At 34.5% G+C, this 21,024-nt stretch overlaps 1 protein-coding gene across 2 annotated transcripts in view; it reads right to left on the reverse strand.

The window, feature by feature from the left end:
• Nucleotides 1-21,024, reverse strand: part of LOC136030567 (kinesin-like protein KIF20B) — a 106,223-nt gene that overhangs the window by 25,509 nt on the left and 59,690 nt on the right. For both annotated transcript variants that reach the window (XM_065709635.1, XM_065709634.1), the window contains exons 6-10: nt 20,374-20,672; nt 16,711-17,027; nt 11,146-11,339; nt 6,282-6,392; nt 2,819-2,941 (exon numbers count right to left, since the gene is read on the reverse strand). In XM_065709635.1, coding sequence (XP_065565707.1) covers nt 2,819-2,941; nt 6,282-6,392; nt 11,146-11,339; nt 16,711-17,027; nt 20,374-20,672 — 1,044 coding nt within the window. The remainder of the gene's footprint in view (nt 1-2,818; nt 2,942-6,281; nt 6,393-11,145; nt 11,340-16,710; nt 17,028-20,373; nt 20,673-21,024) is intronic.

The raw sequence follows: 21,024 nt of genomic DNA on the forward strand, positions 1-21,024 counted from the left end.
CATAAAATGCATGGAAATTTGTCGGTTGATACTACAGTGCTTCATCAGAATCTGGTCGCAAACCCAAGTGATTTTTCCTTTTGTTTTCATACAGCCTATCGCTAGAGTTTGCAGCGTCTGCAATGACCCACTGCAAAGGCAACACCAAAACACGTGGATTTTGTCAAAGTTTTATAGGAAAATAAATAACAGATCGTAATAATCTGATATTTAAAAACAAGCTAAAACTAATAACTAGTTTAATTAACTAAAAAAAACTAAATAACAATTTGGATTATTATTGACAAGAACTTATGATTTAAGTACCATGTAAAAGCTATAAGTAAAATATTACCGCGGAATTTAGGGATTATCCGTAAATTAAAACATTGTTTTCCTTCATATGCATACGGTTATTATATTTTTCTCTGATACATCCGAATCTTTTGTATTGTTCGTTTGTATGGCTTGGTACTTTCCCCTCAATACTTTGCCCAATCCGCATACTGCAGAATAGTACCATTAGATCATTTTGTGGAATAGAGAACCGGAATTTGGTCAGGTCAATTAATATAGTATAATGAACACAGTATAATTAATATGATAATTAATAATATACTATTATAATATAATAATATACTATAATTTTTATAATTAATAATGAACACAGTATAATTAATATGATAATTAATAATATACTATAATAATATAATAATATACTATAATTTTTATAATTAATAATGAACACAGTATAATTAATATGATAATTAATAATATACTATAATAATATAATAATATACTATAATTTTTATAATTAATAATGAATACAGTATAATTAATATGATGCTTGCAGCTGGATTGCGTGATTTTTATACACTGGTTTTTATGTAAAAGTATTATCATGGGTGCCTTCCAGACTGTTTTACCGGAATATTTCGGGAAAGGTCCAACGTCCATTATCACGGAACTCGGACAAGTGGAGATATTGAGGTTCCTGGCCTAGTTTCAGGTAGGGCTGCTTTTTCAGTTATTTACAGAGAGGCTAAGCTGTGGAATACGCTTGTCCCAAGAACCAAGGAATTACCCATTAGTCATTTCAAATCTGAGCTGCGTGTGGGGTCGCTTGGCAAGTATACATTCGAAACAGACTGAGATTGATGGAATTAAATTTGATAATAATTGTTTATAATTTTTTTTGCTTCGGGATTATGATATTATGTTGTTTTATTATGTATGAATTATTGATGTAAGTTTTCTTTTCGGTACACGATTTCACCCTTCTACTTATTATAGATTAACTTGTTTTTGCTTTTTGTTTTATTTTTTTCTCTTCTATTTTTTGTTAATAACACTCCCTCGCAAGCGACGCTTTTGGTGTGCTACCAATTGATTTTGTCTCTGTAAATTTTTTTGATAATAAATGTGCGATTACTACTAGAAACTAGCAGCAAAGCCTGTCAACGACAGCTATAAACAAAGAAAAAACGTAGCTTTACTTTTTTATCAGGACCAAAGAATTTTTTTGCCCCCTTCCTCCCAATTCAAAATTCGAAGGGGTTTATCAGGGACGTATGCAGGGGCAGGAGAATTGGGGCCTAACAGTCCCCCTTCCTTTCAAGAATTCTAAATTTACTAGATTTCTACGGATTTCTCACCCAAGTTATATAATGAAATTTACCGAAAGAATTTTTGAGGGGCTTGCAAAAAGAATAAATATCCCTGGATACGTATTGCTTCTTTTGCAAGTTTATATGTTTTCTTTTATTTTGCAGATATGACAAAAACCTTGGAGGGTGACGGGGGGGGGGGGGCAAACCCCTTGAAGTCCAAATTAAAAAAAATGTCCTATATGATCCTGTGGACAGTTCATTGGAAATTGTCTAGTTCTCTCCGCAGTGCCAGCAAGGAATGACAAAAATTTAATGCAGTTATATGGGACCTAGTGAAATCAGGAGTGGTTATTATATTTAGAAAGATCATTGAATACGGAATTTAATTACATAAATTTGATTTTCCTATTTGATTCTCACCTTTTAAAAAACCTTTTTGTCCTAAGCTATACTATACCTGCCCTTTTTGAAAATACTTTTAAGAAGACACATTCAGTTTCCAGGTTCTAAGACATTTTATAGGATTATATGAATTTTGAAACTTAACATTAATTAACGTATTTATAATCTATGTACACAAAAAGAGTATAAAGATAGAGTAAAAAAAAAGAAAAAGAAAAGAAACAAGAGCAAAAAGTATGATCAAAGAAAATATTGCAGAGCCACAACCTCTTAACAGTTTTAAGAATCTAAACAATTTTTTGCAATTTAATAAAACCTGAATATCAAATATTCAGGTTTTAATATACTATACTACAATATCACGCTAAAAACTGTGTCATTGTCAGAAATGCCATCGCATCAATTTTAATCCCACAAAAACCGACGCTTGCGATCGTCCAAACTGACCGCAATTATGCCAGAAATACAGTCACGTCCGAGATACGATAATTTACTCTACTCTTTGGACAATAAATTCCGCTATAGTCAGAAATGCGGCCACGTCAATCTTACCAATACTTCCATAAAACTAATTTTTACCATTTTCAGAACTGGTCGCAGTTGTGCCCGGAATATGGTCACGTCCAAGATGGGATTATTTACCGCACTGTTTGGCAAATCCATCCCAATAAAAGAAAAAATTAGTAAACAACTTTTGTTTATAATCTGGAACCCAAAAATATTAACAAAACTCTTAACCTAAAAACTCTTCAATATAAAAAGACAAACTTTATGCCCAAGCAGGACGAATGATGAATAATTATAAGAAACAAAAAGGGAGGGGATACCTTCAATGCTTGATTTTCCTTCACAAGGTTTTCATTAGCTACAGGATCCTCTCTCCTTTTCTTCATGAATTCCTGCTGCGATCGTAAACGGTTTTCTGCTGTTTCCTCGGCTCTTTCTTGAAGCTTGAAATTTATAAAACATAAATCATTAAGAATCAAAAAAAAAAAAAAACTTTTTTCAAAACATAAATTTTTTCTAAAATATTAATTATTTTGAAGATTTATATGGCTGAAGATTATGAAGATTATACATAAATACATTGAGAATCAAAAAAAAGAAAAAAACCTAAGATTTTCTTCTGACGCTCCTCGGATCTAAACTTAGAATGTCCTACGAAAGTTTTGATTAAACCATACTAAAACAAAACCATAAAAAAAATACATAAATAACAAGAGCCAAGAGTCCCTATGGCACTTGTGACGAGGTCGAAAGAGCCAAGAGCCAAGAGCTCATATGGCACTTGTGACGAGGTCGAAAGAGCCAAGAGCTCATATGGCACTTTTGTGACGAGATCGAAAGAGCCAAGAGCTCATATGGCACTTGTGACGAGGTCGAAAGAGCCAAGATCTCATATGGCACTTGTGACGAGGTCGAAAGAGCCAAGAGCTCATATGGCACTAGTGTCGAGGTCGAAAGAGCAAAGAGCTCATGTGCCACTTGTGACGAGGTCGAAAGAGCCAAGAGCTCATATGGCACTTGTGACAAGGTCGAAAGAGCCAAGAGCTTCTTCCCACTAAGTTTCATTACGATCCCTCCACTCTAAACGTTTTCCAAGATTTCGCTTTCTCTCTCCAACTCTCCTCGATGCCACCAGATACGGTCGAGATTTAAAATAAGAGCCCTGAGACACGAGCTCCGTCTAAATATTAAATTTTATTAAGATCCAATCACCCGCTCGTAAGTTAAAAATCCCTCATTTTTTTCTAATTTATCCGAATTACCGAATTAGGTGCCCCCCCCACTCTCCCAAAGAGAGCGGATCCGGTCCAGTTATGTCAATAACGTATCTAGGACAAGTGCTTATTTTTCCCACCAAGTTTCATCCCGATCTCTCCACTTTAAGTGTTTTCCAAGATTTCTGGTTCCTCCCCCAACTACTCCTCCCAATGACAATAAATCCGGCCAAGATTTAGAATAAGAGGTCGTGAGTTACAAGGTCCTTCTAAATATCAAATTTCATTAAAATCCGATCACTTGTTCGCAAGTTAAAAATACCTGAGTTTTCTAATTTTCTGAATTAGCCCCCCCCCCCATTCTCCCAAAGAGAGAAGATCCGTTTCGGTTATGTCACTCACGTATCTAGGACTTGTGCTTATTTTTGTCACCAAGCTTCATCCCAATCCCTCCACTTTAAGCGTTTTCCAAGATTTCAGGTCCCCCCCCCAACTCCCCCTAATGTCACCGGATCCGGTCGGGATTTAAATAATAGCTCTAAGACACGATATCCTTCTAAATACCAAATTTCATTAAGATCCGATTATCCTTTCGTAAGTTAAAAATACCTCATTTTTTCTAATTTTTCCGAATTAACCGTCCCCCACTCCCCCCAGATAGTCAAATCAGAGAAAGGACTACTTCTAATTTAATCTAGTTTGGTCCTTGATACACCTGCCAAATTTCATCGTGTTAGCTTATCTAAAAGTACCCAAACTAGCAAAACCGAGACAGACCGACAGTATTTGCGATAGCTATATGTCACTTGGTAAATACCAAGTGCCATAAAAATAAAACAAAACAACATCAACACAAATTAATACAAAAAAAGATATTAAGCAAAAAAATATAAGGCGAAATTCAGCTAGGGAGTTTCTCTACGTTTTCTAAATTATCTTCGAAGATGAAAAACAATTATTTAGCTGATAATCATCATTTATTTTACACTAAATATAACAAAAACAAAACCGAGCGAAAAAAACTGGGTCCCCAGAAACAGACTTGTGGATATTTTCAATAAAAAGAAGAAGAAAAAGATAAATGTTGGATGGATTTAGCACATTTCAATGCATAAAAAGACAAAAACCAATGAATACGAAGGCCAAATATATAACCAAGTGAAAAAGAATTTCAGAACCAAGGACATCAAATTAAAAACCTTTTTTGAGCCCTGGACCCTTGCGACTATTCGCACATGAAAAGAACAAATTACTAAAATACTTCTTGGTTTGCTTCAAAATTATGAAGTTTATAGGATAGTATCATATTTTCGTCAGTGTTGCCATACTGGAGTGTTCAAACAATTAGGCAAAACATTATTTTTAAATTTACCAGCACTTTCCTTCGGCAATAATTCAATTAGTAACAATCCGTCGATTCGTGCAAGAACTCTCTTAACCTATTTGGTCCCTAATATTTTTACCTGCCTTTTTGCTGATCTAAACCCAAGTACATTTTTTTTTTTTTAATTGGGCACTACCCAAACCGCAGTACTACCAAAACCGCATTAAATGCAATTAGAGTTATTTTTCAAAAAAAAAAAAACTGAATTGTTGACTATTCCAGATTTTTAAAGATATTTTTCTTTGTTTTTATAATATATATATATATATATATATATATATATATATATATATATATATATATATATATATATATATATATATATATATATATATACATATAAATATGTATATGATTTATTTTAATTTTGAAGATTTATATGGCTGTGTAATTTTCCACTTTACAAAATTCAAATAATCAGATTTTATTTTCATACTTTATTTATACTTTCATTCATAAATTTAAATACTTCTACACGCACATACATATATACATGCATACAGCCATACTTTCGTATATACACACATATTATAATATATACATACATACCTCACATACATACATATATACTTTCAAACATTGATTTCACTTTCATATTTTTGTACTTTAGTCAACGTAGGTAGAAGAATTCAAATTACAAAAAAATGTTTCCATTTATTAATACTATCAAATATGCAATTTTATGAGGAGGTAGAATTGCATGACTACCCAATATCAAGGTTAACTGTCTATAGTTTTCAATTTCGCTCTGTACAACGATGCCGATCGAGATTTATCTTTACGCTCATGTTTACTTAGATGTTCTAGTTAATAGTATTGCAGTGTGTTGTTAAAATATAAAGTCAATACACTTTTCGCAAATACGATAAACAAAACCATTCTTTTTATAGAACTTTTTATAGGAGTCAAAACTCAACCCATGTGGTCAAACGTTCTCATGCCTGCTTATTTACAAATCAGTGTCTAGAGACCATCAATTGAGACAAATCACTTGGAGTATTTTCGGTGGGCGGGTATTTTCCGGGGAGGGGTAGACACCGGCTCCCATTTGGGACTGCTCGCACAAGAAAAAGCAAATTATGACACGTCGATAATTATTATGCTTATATATTGCATACCTAGCTAAATACCTTTGTGAATGGGGCTTTATGGTTAAGCTGTACTCTACACTCAAATTGAACTTACCTCTTCCACATATTCTGTGAAGGCTTTTTCTCGTTGAGCGAATATATCCTCATATTCTTTGCTAATCTCTTCTCTTAAGTCAATTTCAAGGATTTCGTTTTCTTCTTCCATCTAAAATAAGCAAAACCAAGTCAATATATTAAGAAACAAATAAAAGCTGAAATAAGGATAATTCCTTTTACTAGACAGTGAAAATAGATACAAAAGTTCTGTATATTTTGATCAAATGTAAGTGATCGTCATCAGCAGACAAACTAAAGTGTTAAACTCAATGATTTGTATTTATTTTCATTGTTAGTAAAAGGACTTATCCCTATTTAAACCACTAATTCTTCATCATAGAAAGGCAATACGGTCTTCGAAAAATATACCAATATATTTAGGATTAAAAAAACAAACTATTCCATATATGAAGGGAGCTGTCTTTCTTGAAAATTTTTGACAAAAAATCAAAACTTTCGCGTAAAGAGTGAGGGTTGAGGATGGAGCGGCCCCTCTCATACATAGAATAGTTTCTGTCCGATTTAAGCTTTAAAGTTACTCCTTACTTTCACTTGATTTATTTTATTATTTCTGATCTTTTTTAAATCATGACAGGAAATTGCCTTCCTCCTTCTCGTGTAAAATTTCCCCTGAAAAATTACAATATGGAAAATCTCCTCCCCACGGAAAAACTATTTTGGAAAATCATCATCACAGAAGATACTCTCCAAAAGTCTGCTTAACTCTCCAGTAATAAATAGCACCAGACTATGTGAACAATGCGAAGATGGCGTAACTTACAGCCCTTTCACCAGGGACTATGGGAACTTATACCGCAAAGACATAGTTATTGGAACTATCAACTATGTTGAATCTAATTGCAATCTTAAAATCATGACTAGATGTCTCTTGAAAAAAAGGCGCATGGTATGGAGGCTAAATACCCTCCAATCTTTTGGGATATAAAAAAGAAAGAAAAAAAGTGAAAATGCATCCGTGATCCTTCTTCTAGCGAAAAAAAAGCAAAATTCCACATTCATGTATGTAGAAGCATCTACAGCAGAATTCTCAGGTATGCTGAATCTGACGGTGTGATTTTCATTAAGATAACTTGATTTGCACAGGGTGTTTTCCCCTTTTTTAGAAAATTGGGTAAATTTTCTGGGTTCGTAGTTTTTTATGGGTAACATTAAACCTAATAAACGTAGTATATTTTGAATAAGTATGAAAAGCCACTTTTCATTTCATGTATATATTGTTAACAAAATTCTGTTTTTAAAAGTGTCAGTTATGATTGAGCTGAGCCACTCCTTACTTACAGTTCGTTACCACTAATTATTTGAAAAGTCAATTATAAGGACAAATCTATATATTACTTTGTGGCCACCATTTATGGCTATATATCCCATAAAGGACCTTTTATCTAGGGAAAATAGTTATTGGTTTTTAAGGTCTGCATAAAGGTCATATCCTGGTCATATCCATTAGCATCATTTTCAGCAAAAAAAAAAAAAAAAAAAAAAGAAAAACAACAGCTTTCTCTAAAACAAATTACATTAAGAAGTAGACCCCAACACCATGTCGGTTTTCTTTCCGGCGGCGAATAGCTGATTTTTAGGGAAAACAGTGGCAAGCTGTGACACGCCATTGATTTTCTCGGGTAGTTTGCTGCCAGCTAACACTGATTTTCTTATTAGGAACGAGTTTCGAATCTTTTCAAAACACCCCAAGCGATGTATCGTTTGAATTCGAATAAACAAGAGTCTGTAAGAGCCCTGTAGAACTCCAAGGGCGTGTACTACACAATGACACATGTAAATTTGTGGAAAACACGACAAAACAACAATTTTAAAAATCTGTATTATCAAGAGTCTTTTTTCACACTTTTTAATCGCTTCCTATTCAATAAACGGTAGCGTTCGCTGCCCTCAATGTCTGTGTTTTCATTGTGTTTCACTGTGTTTTTGTTGTACTCAATGAACCCCAGTGATCACAGTATCATAACTTTCAAGCCAGTGTGTCTCATAACGCTGAATTTTGCACAAGATTTTTATCACATTCTTCTCTTTTTTTCGAAATCCAAGTGAATTTTCTGGAACAAAAATGGTAAAATGACAAATTCGTTAACATGCATTTTCATAGTTTCTCCGAATCGGCCAAATTCAAACTGAGAGAGTAAAATTTTTTCCTGACATAAAATAAGTTATTTGCTTTTCAAACTGCTTTTGCATTACTTCGACCCAATTTACGGAAAAAGAAAGTTTGTAATCCTCTACATTCCAAATATTTTACCACTTCATGGCACACTGAGTCACTTGAAAGACGGAAAGCTTAGTCCAAGATTCAAATAAATATAGAAAATTTTTACAATGAAATACAGGGATGGAAAAACTGAGGAAATGACAAATTATGGTTCATGATGTAAGATATATCCTAAAAGTAAAAATAATAGAGGCAAAAAAGCAAAATAAGATCTGTAAAGGGAAAATATTTATTGCTGCAAACCATTTCGAATAAATTATCTAACTATGCTGTAAGAAATCAAGAGGATTGCAGTAAGGGATAGAATAAACTTTTTAAAAGAACATCCCAAATTTCTGGGAGGCTCTGGGGGCGTTCCCCCTAATTACGCCACTGCCTACTCTGTTTCTAAGCTCTAAGAATTCAATGTCAATAAACTTTTACAAAGTTATGTAGCACGCTAGGTTACTTAGTAGACCGAAATCAACAGGTTACTGTAAAAACGTAAGGGTAAATACAGATAGACCGGCGGTACATTGGCGCGTCAACGGTACAGGTGGCAAACCGGCACACCGCGAAAATATTTCTCGATAAAGGCGCGTCTTTCACTAGCGGTGCGTTGTCGGGGTCTATTACAAAGGCTGTTTTTCTTTGTTCTCAGAAGAATCTGGTCTGTTTGTAGGAGTAAACAACGCTTTAATAGAATAAGGCAAGTTTAGTAAATAAAATACGACCAGTGTTGCTTTATGAATCACTGCTCGCCCATCTAACCGAAAGTAGAATTTGTGAAGTCTTCAAAAAAGTCTTGAGACACTCAGATGCACCTTACAGGATACAAAATAGCCCCTAGGTTTAAATAAGCCCATCACGTGGAGCTTTAACATTCAAAATTCGGTGAATTAGCCCACTACCGATAATAGGGGATAGCAAGACCACATCAAGGGCTGAAATGCACTGTTACCGCTGTCGATTTAGTCAGAATGTAAGACGAGAAATGAAACTAGTTTAATTCATAAGATTTTGTAATTAAAGTTGAATTAAATAAATTAAAAAATTCAATTCAGTAAAATAATGCCAAAATTTAAAGATCAAACAAGGTCAGCCTAAAAGGAACCTCAAGCAAAAAAAAAAAAAAAAAAAAAAAAAAAAAAAAAAAAAAAAAAAAAAAAAAAAAAAAAAAAAAAAATCCTGACTAAGATGCTCTTCCGGAGAATACAAGCGATCACCGCTCATGTTGTCGACGAGTATCAGCCTGGGTTTCGACCAAGACGATCTACTATTGACCAAATCTTTACTGTGTGCCAACTGATGGAACGCAACATTGAGTTTAAAAGAGAGCTCTATAAACAATTCGTTGATTTCCGACAGGCTTTAGACATCATATTGAGGAAATGTCTTTGGCATATTTTAAAACACTATGGTGTCCCAGACGAAATCGTCAAAATCGTTGAGGACATGTACAAAAAGTTCATGCCAAATTCTGACAAAAGATGGCCTGTAATAAATTCTCAACAACTTCTAAAATCATCCAGGGATGCATAATATCCCAATGTCTGTTCAACCTAATCCTGCATGCTATTCTCGCCCTGACACCCATTGGGTGTGGGGCGAAAATAGGTGAGATCCTAGTCTACAAACTAGCGCACGCTGATGATGCCGACCAGCTAGCCACGACCCCCCAAAATCTCCAAAGACGGGAAGACAACATTTCGAAAGCAACGAATTCGTTTAGGATGCAGATTAATAAAAATAAGACATAAGTCATGTTTACATCATACAAAGACCAGGTGCATGCTATTACTATTCTCCCCCCCCCTCTGTAATAACTGATGGGGAGCAAGTAGAAACAATCAACCGATTTCTTTATCTTGGTAGTTTATTAACGGCTGATAATGCCACACTACCGACATTAAACGCTGCCTTGCCCTAGCCAGATCTAGTTTAAGAAGACTAACAAATTTATGGAAATCGTCCTCTCAAACCTCATCTTTTTAGTCGTCATCTGAAACCTCACATTTTTAACAGCCTGATCATACCCATCGCTCTGTATAGGTGTGAAACATGGACAATAAAAGATGAAGACTAGCGAATCCTTCTTGTATTCAAAATGAGATGCCTACACCGGATAGCAGAGATTAAATACATTGACCGTGTCACAAATGAAGAAGTCCGTAGAAGAGTAAAATCACTAGACAAAACAAACCAACTAAACAAAGTTAATAGACAGCAACTACGCCGGTTTGGGCACGTCAAGAGAATGGAATCCATTCGACAACCCAAGATCTCGCTCGATGGGCGTGTTGAAGGGCGTTGACCAAGGGCTTCGACGATGGAAGACCTCGTAAGAGAGGATTAACAACTTTGATAGGCAACATATCACCCAACTATCCAGAACTGTGCCTGACCAAACAGCATATCCAGCACTGATCCAAAATTTTGAAAGAAGCGGCCTCAAAACGTCCCATGAGGATTGATGGGAATTAAATAAGTATTATGTTTTTTATTTAACAGTGTATTATTTATATTATATAAATAATTATTTGAAAATCTTATATAAATAATGAGCGAAATATTGTAATGTAACTATTATTTAATAAATTATTTATCTATTTAATTCACAATAATAACTATTTGTACTCACTTCCTTAATTTTCCTTTCTAGCAGCAAAACCTTCTTCTTGAGAGCTTCTACACTATCTTTTCTGACAGCTGTTTCTACTTTCGACTCTTCATCTTCGGACTCACTTTCACTTTCATTCTCACTTTCTTTGATATAAGTAAGCCCTCCAGCACTTGGCTTTTCTTCTATTTCTTCAGAAAGTTCTGTCAGAGTAGCTTGTGAAAACAAATTGAAATAAATATACTCTATTCGCAAAAATTGCATAATCAAAACCAAATAGAATTAAAAACAACTGAAAATAAGGTAAAGGATCAAAATCAGAAAAAAGAGAGAATTGACACATAGTAAAAGCTAAGTTAAGAAATGGGCGCTTTGTCAGATATTATATATCTAAAACGATCAAAAATGGATCAAAGAAACGATCATCAAAAATTTTTTTTTAAGGTCAAACGAAAATACTCAAAAAACACACAAATGGAAAATTTTCAGAGGATAATCGCCTCTCATCTTCCGAACAAAAAAAAAAATTATTTAAGGAAAATGCAAAAAAAAGTAAAAAAAAATTCAAAAGTTTGATCTGCCATCATGTGTTTGTGTGTTTTTTTTTTCAGCATTTTCGTTTGGCCCTAAAAAAACACTTTTGATTGTTTCTCCTTTATATCATAGAAGGCCAATGGTTTAAGAAATTATCTTCGTTAGAAATTAATTGGTATAAGCCTAGAATTGGGTCTGTTGAGAATAAAACATGGCAAGGAAACATTTTGTTTTTTTACTTTAAGATGTGCAGAATAACTGTAGTTAAAAACATTCAAAAAAATTTCACAGTCAACAGATGACCTTTTGATTTAAATGAAGTAAAGCAATTTTGCTTTACGTCTGTAGAAGTAAAGTACTACAGACGTCCAATTGAAATATTATTATGATATCAATCAGTTTGGTGCTTTTGCTCGTCTATCCTCAGTTTCTGAGTTTAACCTCAGTCTCAGAGACTTTTAGTAAACATTAAAGCTATCATAAATATAGCCTAAGTAGCCAAACATTATAATTGCCTAATATCCTAAATATCCTGATAGCCTAAAGGCACCAGGATACTCCACGTTTTTTTGTAAGATAGGACACATATAGTATATCTATATCATATACTTTAAATGGTGAGGTCTATTTTTATCTGTTTAGAAAATTATTAAATACAATTTTTTTTCAAATGAGAGTAAGGAGCATTATCAAAACTTGAAACGAGCAGAGATTATTACATTTATGAAAATGGTTACCCCTCCTCAAGATACTTACACACTTTAATAAGTATAAATATATGGTAAATTTTCCATTGTAATGGAAGAACCGAGCGTACTGAACCTCAACACAACTATTCCATTTTAATTCAAGTCTGGTTGCAGACTCTTTATACTTACTAAAGTGTTTTATGGAATTTTAAAGAGCTTTATTACTCTAATTAAACGGTCCTTGTGTTTTAAGAGTCGTTCTTAAAGAATTCGGACACGTCAAAATTTAGCGTAAAGAACGAGGTTTTGAGGAGGGGCAATCTTTTCCCTATACACAATATTTTCTGTTCGTTTAAATTTATGAGATTGCTCCTTACTTTCAGTTGAAACAATCTTTTCCTAATTTAATTTCTGTTCATTTTTAAATAGTGTCGAAAAATCCGACTCCTCCTCGATAGAAAGTTCCTTCCTCCCACTGAATATTCCTGCAAAAGTCCCCCCCCCCTCAGAAAAAAGAAAAAAGAAAGCTGAGAGCTCATATGGCACTTGTGACGAGATCGGAATTGCATAGAGCTCATATGACATGAGCTCTAGCAAAATTCTAAGAATCAATAGATTGATTTAAAAGGAAAGTCAGAGGCTTAATGCTGGTCAGTATTTAAAATAAGGGCTCTGAGTCACGAGGTCCTTCTAAATATCAAAATACATTTATATCCAATCACCCACTTGTAAGTTAAAAATACCTCAATTTATCTAATTTTACCTCTCCCTTCAGTCCCCCAGATGGTCGAATCCGGGAAAACAACTTCATCAAGTCAATTTGTGCAGCTCCCGAACACGCAAACCAATTTCTATCGTCCTAGCACGTCCAGAAGCACCAAACTCGCCAAAGCACTGAACCCCAACCCCTAACTCCCCCAAAGAGAGCGGATCCAGTCCGGTTACATCATTCACGTATCTACGACATTTGCTCATTCTACCCACCAAGTTTCATCCCGATATCTCCACTCTAAGCGTTTTCCAAGATTTCCGGTTTCCCCCTCCAACTCCCCCCAATGTCAACAGATCTGGTCGGGATTTGAAATAAGAGTTCTGAAACATGAGTTCCTTCTAAATATTAAATTTCATTAAGATAAGGTCATCCGTTCTTAAGTTAAAAATACCTCAATTTTCAACCTCACGCTCCCCCAAAGAAAACGGATCCGTTCCAATTATGTCAATCACGTAGCTATAACTTGTTCTTATCCTTCCCATCAAGTTGCATCCCGATCTCTCCACTCTAAGCGTTTTCCAAGATTTTTGTTCCCCCGCCCAACCCACTATGTACCCGGATCCGATTCGAATTGAAAATGGAGCATCTGAGACATAAGATTCTTCTACATATGTATAGTTTCATTATAGTTATATATATATATATATATATATATATATATATATATATATATATATATATATATATATATATATATATATATATATATATATATATATATATATATAGTTCTATACATGTATAAGTTTCATTTAGATCCGATCACCCATTCGTAAGATACCTCGATTTTCACGTTTTCCGAAAATTCTGGTTTCCCCTCCAGCATCCCCTAATGTCACCGGATCTGGGGAGTTTTAAAGAACAAGATCTTTCTAAATATCAAATTTCATTAAGATCCGATCACTCCTTCGTAAGTTAAAAACACCTCATTTTTTCTAATTTTTTAGAATTTAACCTCTCTCCCTAACTCCCCAAAGAGAACGGATACGAACCAGTTATGTCAATCACGTATCTAGGATTTGGGCTTATTTTTCCCACCAAGTTTCATCCCAATCCCTCCACTCTAAGTGTTTTCCAAGATTTTCGGTCCCCCCCCAATCTTACTGGATCCGGTTGGGATTTAAAATAAGAGCACTGAGAGACGATACCCTTCCAAGCATCAAATTTCATTAAGATTCGATCATCCGTTCGAAGTTAAAATACCTCATTTTTTTCTAATTTTTCTGGTTTAACGTCCCCTCACTTCCCTCCAGAATACCGAATCGAGGAAACGACAATTTCTTATTTAATCTGGTCTGGCTTCTGATACACCTGCCAAATTTCATCGTCCTAGCTTGACTGGAAGTGCCTAAACTAGCAAAACCTCTAATGATAAATTTATAGTTAAATTTATTTGAGAGATTTTCTCGCCCAATTTCCGGTGTGTTGAATTGTCTCCGTGTACACAAGAAACGTAAATTTGAGGAAGCCCTCAAGCAGCATCGTACAAATATGAAACATGAATATACAGAGAGAATAATCAACGATCCATGTCGTCTATGGAAAGATCGCGTGAAAGACTGCGAAGAAACACCTTAGTCCATGGAATGTGACCCAAAATACTCGCGAGCCTACTTTACGAGCAAATTTAGTGCCCCAGATCCCAGTGTAGCAAGGTCATATATCGAATTCGAGTCTTCCGGACTTTACCGTAACTGTTTCGGATGTAACTGCAAATATCTTTAAGTTGAAACGCACGGAGTTGACAGTCTGTGTCCACTTTACCTGGTGAATGGTATTCGTCTTTTGTATGAAATGTTAACATTATTGAACCAGATCATATTCATAGTCGGCGTTGTGCCCGATGTTTTCTGTAGAAGACAACCTACACCTATCCTGAAAAAATAGAAGCCAGCTAATATATACTCCTCCTATCGCCCAAAAACTGTGTCGCCAGTTTTATGTAAGCTTTCTGAAACGCTTATATTGCCGAATGTTAGAAACCATTGCCAAACCACAAGTTTGGCTTTGCAATAGGCCTTGGTTGCGCTGATGCTCTGTTCGCCCTTGCTGCTATTTTGTCTGATTCTGAGGCAACGGGTGACCCATTAGCTATTGGTTCTTTTTATGTAAGCAGGCCGCTCTACTCGTCCGTGCATGCGCAAATCCTTTTAGAAGCGGCTAAATTACAAGGGCTAAATCTGTGTATTGTCAGAGCTGTGTATTTATTGTATGTACAATAGCCTTAGAGCGCAAATTAAAATACCCTCAAGTCCGGCTGAATCCGTTGTTGTACCGGTTCGTAAAGGGGTCAGGCAAGGCTCAGTTGTGTCTCTGAGTTTGTATAATAATAGCGTTCTGCTGGCACAAGCCCAGGTAGCTACGTCATGTGTTTCAAAAGGGAACGATGTTTCGTTGATGGCGTATGCTGAAGACCTACTTAATTTGAACAGGTCTGCCGATCGACTATCGAAGAATTTTGATGTTTTGAGTAGGGAATATAATAAAATAGGTTTATCATTTAATGTGTCTAAATCAGCCGCACTGTTCTTCTACTCGGGGTATTACAAGGAAGAAATTCCTTTAGGCAATTCAGCTGTTAAGCCATGTGAGAGCATTACCTACCTAGGTTTACCAATCGGTCAAAGCCTCTACTCGACAGGCACGTTGCTTGTGCGACATGTAGAGGAGAAAATCCAGATTTCTTACGGATCAATCATCAGTAACAGACATCGATTCTGCTGTAGATATCTTGCGTCGCTGCATAATGCCATTGCCCCATATGTACTGTATTTGGCATCTTTTTGGAATTATTTGTCGTCCTCCGTGGATGAGGAACTCGTATATCATGCATAATTGCGGAGTGTCCGATTCAACAGTTTGCATTAACCGGGTCGTAGAGAGTTTCCTGGAAAAGGCTAAGGGAATAACGAACCCGTGTCTAGCTATCATGTGTCAGTAGTTTTGTTAGTGTACATACTATGCGTATACTTATAATTATGTTCGTAGTATGATTTTCTTTTCCTTTGCCATTCATACTCCGATCTAATTCCAGCGAATTTTTGGGTAATAAAAGTACTTAGTTACTTACTTTCTCCAGGTAGAATACAGAATTTCACATTTTTGCAGACAAGCGCTTGAAATTTCTACTACAGAGTTCTCGGGTACGTTGAATCAGATGGTGTGATATTCATTAAAATTCCTTGACTTTTAAGGTGTCCCCTCCTCCTTTTCGAAAATCAAGCAAATTTTCTCAGGCTCATAGCTTTTGATGGGTTACACTAGATTAATGAATTTTATATATTTAGAATCAGCATAATAATTCAAATATTTTGGCATATCTGTTAATATCAAAATTCCGTGTTTTAGAGTTTCGGTTACTATTGAGCCATGTCGCTCTTTACTTACACTTCGTTACCACAAACTATTTGATTTTTGTTTTTATGCGCATTTCTGTTGTTTACTTGTGTTTACGAGCGGAGGGGAGGGCGAATTTCACCCTTTATAGGTGTTTACTGGCTAATGTTCCTTCTAAATCGATCAAGCGTATATCATTGTTTATCTCCTTATAAATTCTGGTATATTTTCTATTCACTAAGAGCAAATAAATACCTGTGGCAACACTCGATCGAAAGCTAAAAGGCCCTTCTGCTGAACTGAGTCTCGCTGTGGAATTAAAACCAGGGTTGAAAGACATTAAGGTGGATCGTCTCTTCTCAAGCAAACTGGATACCCTTTTCCTTTTAATTGGATTTAGCGGCATCTGCAGCCTTTTTCTGGGGATCTCTACCTTCTGGGCCAAAGCAGCAAACTTTAGCACGTGCATAGTTTCTTCAATGAGCCTCGAGTCGGGGGAAATATTGACAATCATTGATGTTTTCGAGTCGCCATTGAAATATCTGTGTAAAACACAGGTCAACTTTGAATCCCTGAAAAAAAAAAGAATTAAATTTAAATTGGTAAGTTGAAGTGTAGAAATACGTAAAATTAACTACGTATTTTCTGCTTAGTTTTTATAGTAATGAATCAATAATAGAAAGGACATCTATAAAATCTATAAGAGAAAGTTAATTTTAATTTTAATCAATAATATATAATCTAATTTATCTATAATTTAGTTATTTAATCTATAAAAACATCTATAAAATAATAAATTTAGTCTATAAACTAAATCTATAAAAGAAAGGGCTTTCCAGAACCGTTGGTGAAGCATAAGGCTTTGAGTCGACGTTTCAGTTCCTATGTCTTTTTTTTATGGGATCAGTAGTAAGATTGTCATCTAACCTTGCTGCGATGGGGATCGAACCCTCGACCCCGGTGATCTATAAAAATATGTATAAAACACTAATTTAATCCTTAAATTAAATCTGTAAAAGAAAGGGTTTTCCAGAACCATTGGTGAAGCATGAGGAGTTGAGTCGACGTTCCAGTTCTTTTTTTTTACAGGGAAAAGTAGCAAGATTGTCATCCAGCCTTGCTGCGGTGGGGATCGAACCCTCGGCCCCAGTAATTTATAAAAATATGTATAAAAACACTAATTTAACCCTTAAATTAAATCTGTAAAAGAAAGGATTTTCCAGAACCGTTGATGAAGCATAAGGCGTTGAATCGACGTTCTAGTTGCCTTTTTAAGTAACCAAAAGATTGGAGGGCGACTAGGCTTCCTCTCCCACCCCCCCCCCCCCTTTTTTATATCAAAATCGTCAAATCAAAACTAAGAGAAAGCCATTTATCAAAAAAAAAAAAATATGCAAATTTCGTTTGAAGTATTCATGTGCGGAGAGCCAATATCAAATCATTCATTAATTCAAAAACGTTCAGAAATTAAAGAAAACAAGTTTTTTTTTAACTGAAAGTAAGGAGCTACATTAAAACTTAAAACTAACAGAAATTACTCCAAATTTGAAAGAGGCTGTTCCCTCCTCAATACCCCACTCTTTATGTTAAAGTTTTTTACTGTTTCAAAAGTAAATTTGTGAGAAAGAGTCAAACTTTGAGGAGAGAAAGAGTGAGGCATTGAGGAGGAAACAGCCTCTTTCATATGTGGAGTAATTTATATTCGTTTAAAGTTTTAATGTAGCTCCTTACTATCAGTTAAAAAACTAGTTTTTTTATTTAATATTTACAGGCATAATCAACGTCAAGACTCATACTTCTTCATATTTCTCTATTTCATTAAGCAACATTTTAAGCTTTAGTCTGACAAAATTTTTAGTGACAAACCCCCACATATCCGTAGTAAAAATATAGGAATTTAAAAGCTCGTTATGTAAGTTAATTCGTTAGTTACGTATATTTTTTACTAATAAAAACGTTCGTAAAAAATAAAAGTCCTAGTTGCCTTTTTAAGTAACCAAAAGATTGGAGGGCAACTAGGCCTCCTCCCCTACCCCTTTTTTTTACAAAATCGTCAAATCAAAACTAAGAGAAAGCCATTTATCCAATAAAAATTAATATGCAAATTTTGTCTGAAGTATTCATGTGCGGAGAGCCAAAATCAAATCATTTATTAATTCAAAAACGTCCAGAAATTAAATAAAAAAACAATTTTTTTTTAAACTGAAAGTAAGGAGCTACATCAAAACTTAAAACGAACAGAAATTACTCCATATATGAAAGGGGCTGTTCCCTCCTCAATGCCCCACTCTTTACGTTAAAGTATTTTACTGTTTTAAAAAGTAAATTTGAGAGAAAGAGTCAAACTTTAGCGTAAAGAGCGAGACATTGAGGAGGGAACAGCCTCTTTCTATGCGGAGTAATTTCTATTCGTTTTAAGTTTTAATGTAGCTCCTTACTTTCAGTTAAAAAACTTGTTTTTTTATTTAATATTTACAGGCATAATCAACGTCAGGACTCTGATATTAAGCAACATATTTCTTCAAAATATAAAGATGTAACCGAACTTACAAGCAAAGATCTGAAATCTGATTACACTGAAAAACAAGCATGAAGTTTTGGAGAACAAAAGAAACGGACAACATAATAAGTTTGTTCAAAATAATTTGGAAACCAAAATAAATTTTTAAAATATTGTTACCAACTACAATCCTGCATAATCGGCCAGATTTTAGCCAGATAGCCAGACTCAGCCAGCAATTACAAACAACGACTTTTTGAAAGACACAAACATCAATTGTTTTGAACACCTACTTAATAATAATAAAAAAAGAAAGAGAGAGAGAGAGAGAGAGAGAGAGAGAGAGAGAGAGAGAGAGAGAGAGAGAGAGAGAGAGAGAGAGAGAGAGAGAGAGAGAGAGAGAGAGAGAGAGAGAGAGAGAGAGAGAGAGAGAGAGAATCAAAAGAATACCATTGCCAACTAGAACATTTCACCGTAATGTTAAAGTTGACCAAAAATATAGACAAACAGGTCAAAATGATTTGTTATCTAGTGAAATAATTAGTACTGAATATAGCGAAACTGAAAATTAAAATGAAAATATCACTGACTCAAGCTTCCCTTTGATCGTCAATTTGTATACTCATAAAAGATCGCCGGCCCCATGTCTAAATACTTGTCTTAAATCTATTCTAGTCCATCATTGTCAAATACTAGTAATGCTAAAATATCAGAATTTAATTTTATAAATGCATGGTTCAAGTTCAGGACAGTATCTAAATTTAAGCCTGGCTAAAAATTTGAACCAGAGACTTGAATCATGTGTGTTTGCAATTACTATTCAGGATCATGGCTGCCCTCAGCTGTATTGTGGATATTTTATTATGATAAACTATCGCTTTCCGAACAAATCTTCTTCAATCTTCTAAAGAAAGAAATTAAACTAATTATTGGGGTGGGGGGCAACTGCCCTGGAATTGATATTTGAACTGATGCAAAAAAAAGTTTTACTCAGTCAGCTATACTACTTTCGCTAAAATATTTAGATATTCGTTTTAAAACAGTTGAAAAGGATCGTTTAAACGAAGCTTTTAAAACAATTTTTACAAAATCCTTTAAAAAAAATGCTTAAAAATTCGTTACATGGTTTCATTAAAATATCTAGTTTTTATAAAATTAGAAAGCTATTCGATAAAGAAATTTTCTACCCCATTTTTCGCCAGATTGCACTTGGTTGGTTGGCAATCAAGTAAGGATATTTCCTCATTCAAGCGCATTTTTCTCTTTCCCTTTTAGATTTTCCTTTTTAATTAAAAAAAAAAGTTTTGACTATTTTCCTATTATATTCATTTCCCTAACGATAAATTTATAATAAAAAAGAAGGGAAATAAAAAGAGAGGAAAGCCTTATAAAAAATAGGGAAAGCTTTGAAAACACACCTTATTCTCAGGGGTTTTTTAATTTTGGCTTTTCCATTATATCTCAAAGCGTCCATTACATGGTGCAAAGTAGCCAATGATAGATTTATCATGCATGCTTCCTGCAGCCGTTCTCCTTTTGATTGTGCTTTGGCTGTTCTTTCAGCTCCGGCCAGGTCACAGAAAGCAATTTGATGAATTTTGCCAACACTGCCATCTTTGGTTGATTGGGGAACGACACGTATTTGGAATATGGAATGGGATCGGGAACTGCTGCGGTTTAGATTTGTAGAAGCATATCGCAAGTTTTTTATTCCCACCTGAAAAATTGTGAAAAGGGGGATTTGAGACATGATAAATTTTGTTCTCACAATGGCCGTTAGTTTCAAACACTGCCAAACTTGCGTTTAGCGTATAAAAAATAGAGCAATAAAAAAGCTAAAGGAAAATATACTAATCTAGATAGATGAAAAAAATGAAACCAAGGAAAAATATCGAAATGTTAAACATGAAACATCAAAATATCGAATGTTGAATATGAACTATCAAAATTTTGAATTTTAAATATTGAATTTTAAAGTAAAAAATATCGAAATATAAAACTCGAAACATCAAATATTGAATATCAGCTATCAAAGCTGTTTAATTTTAATTATCGAATGCAATCAGGAA

This window comes from Artemia franciscana, chromosome 8 (genome assembly GCF_032884065.1).
Source record: "Artemia franciscana chromosome 8, ASM3288406v1, whole genome shotgun sequence".
NCBI lineage: Eukaryota > Metazoa > Arthropoda > Branchiopoda > Anostraca > Artemiidae > Artemia > Artemia franciscana.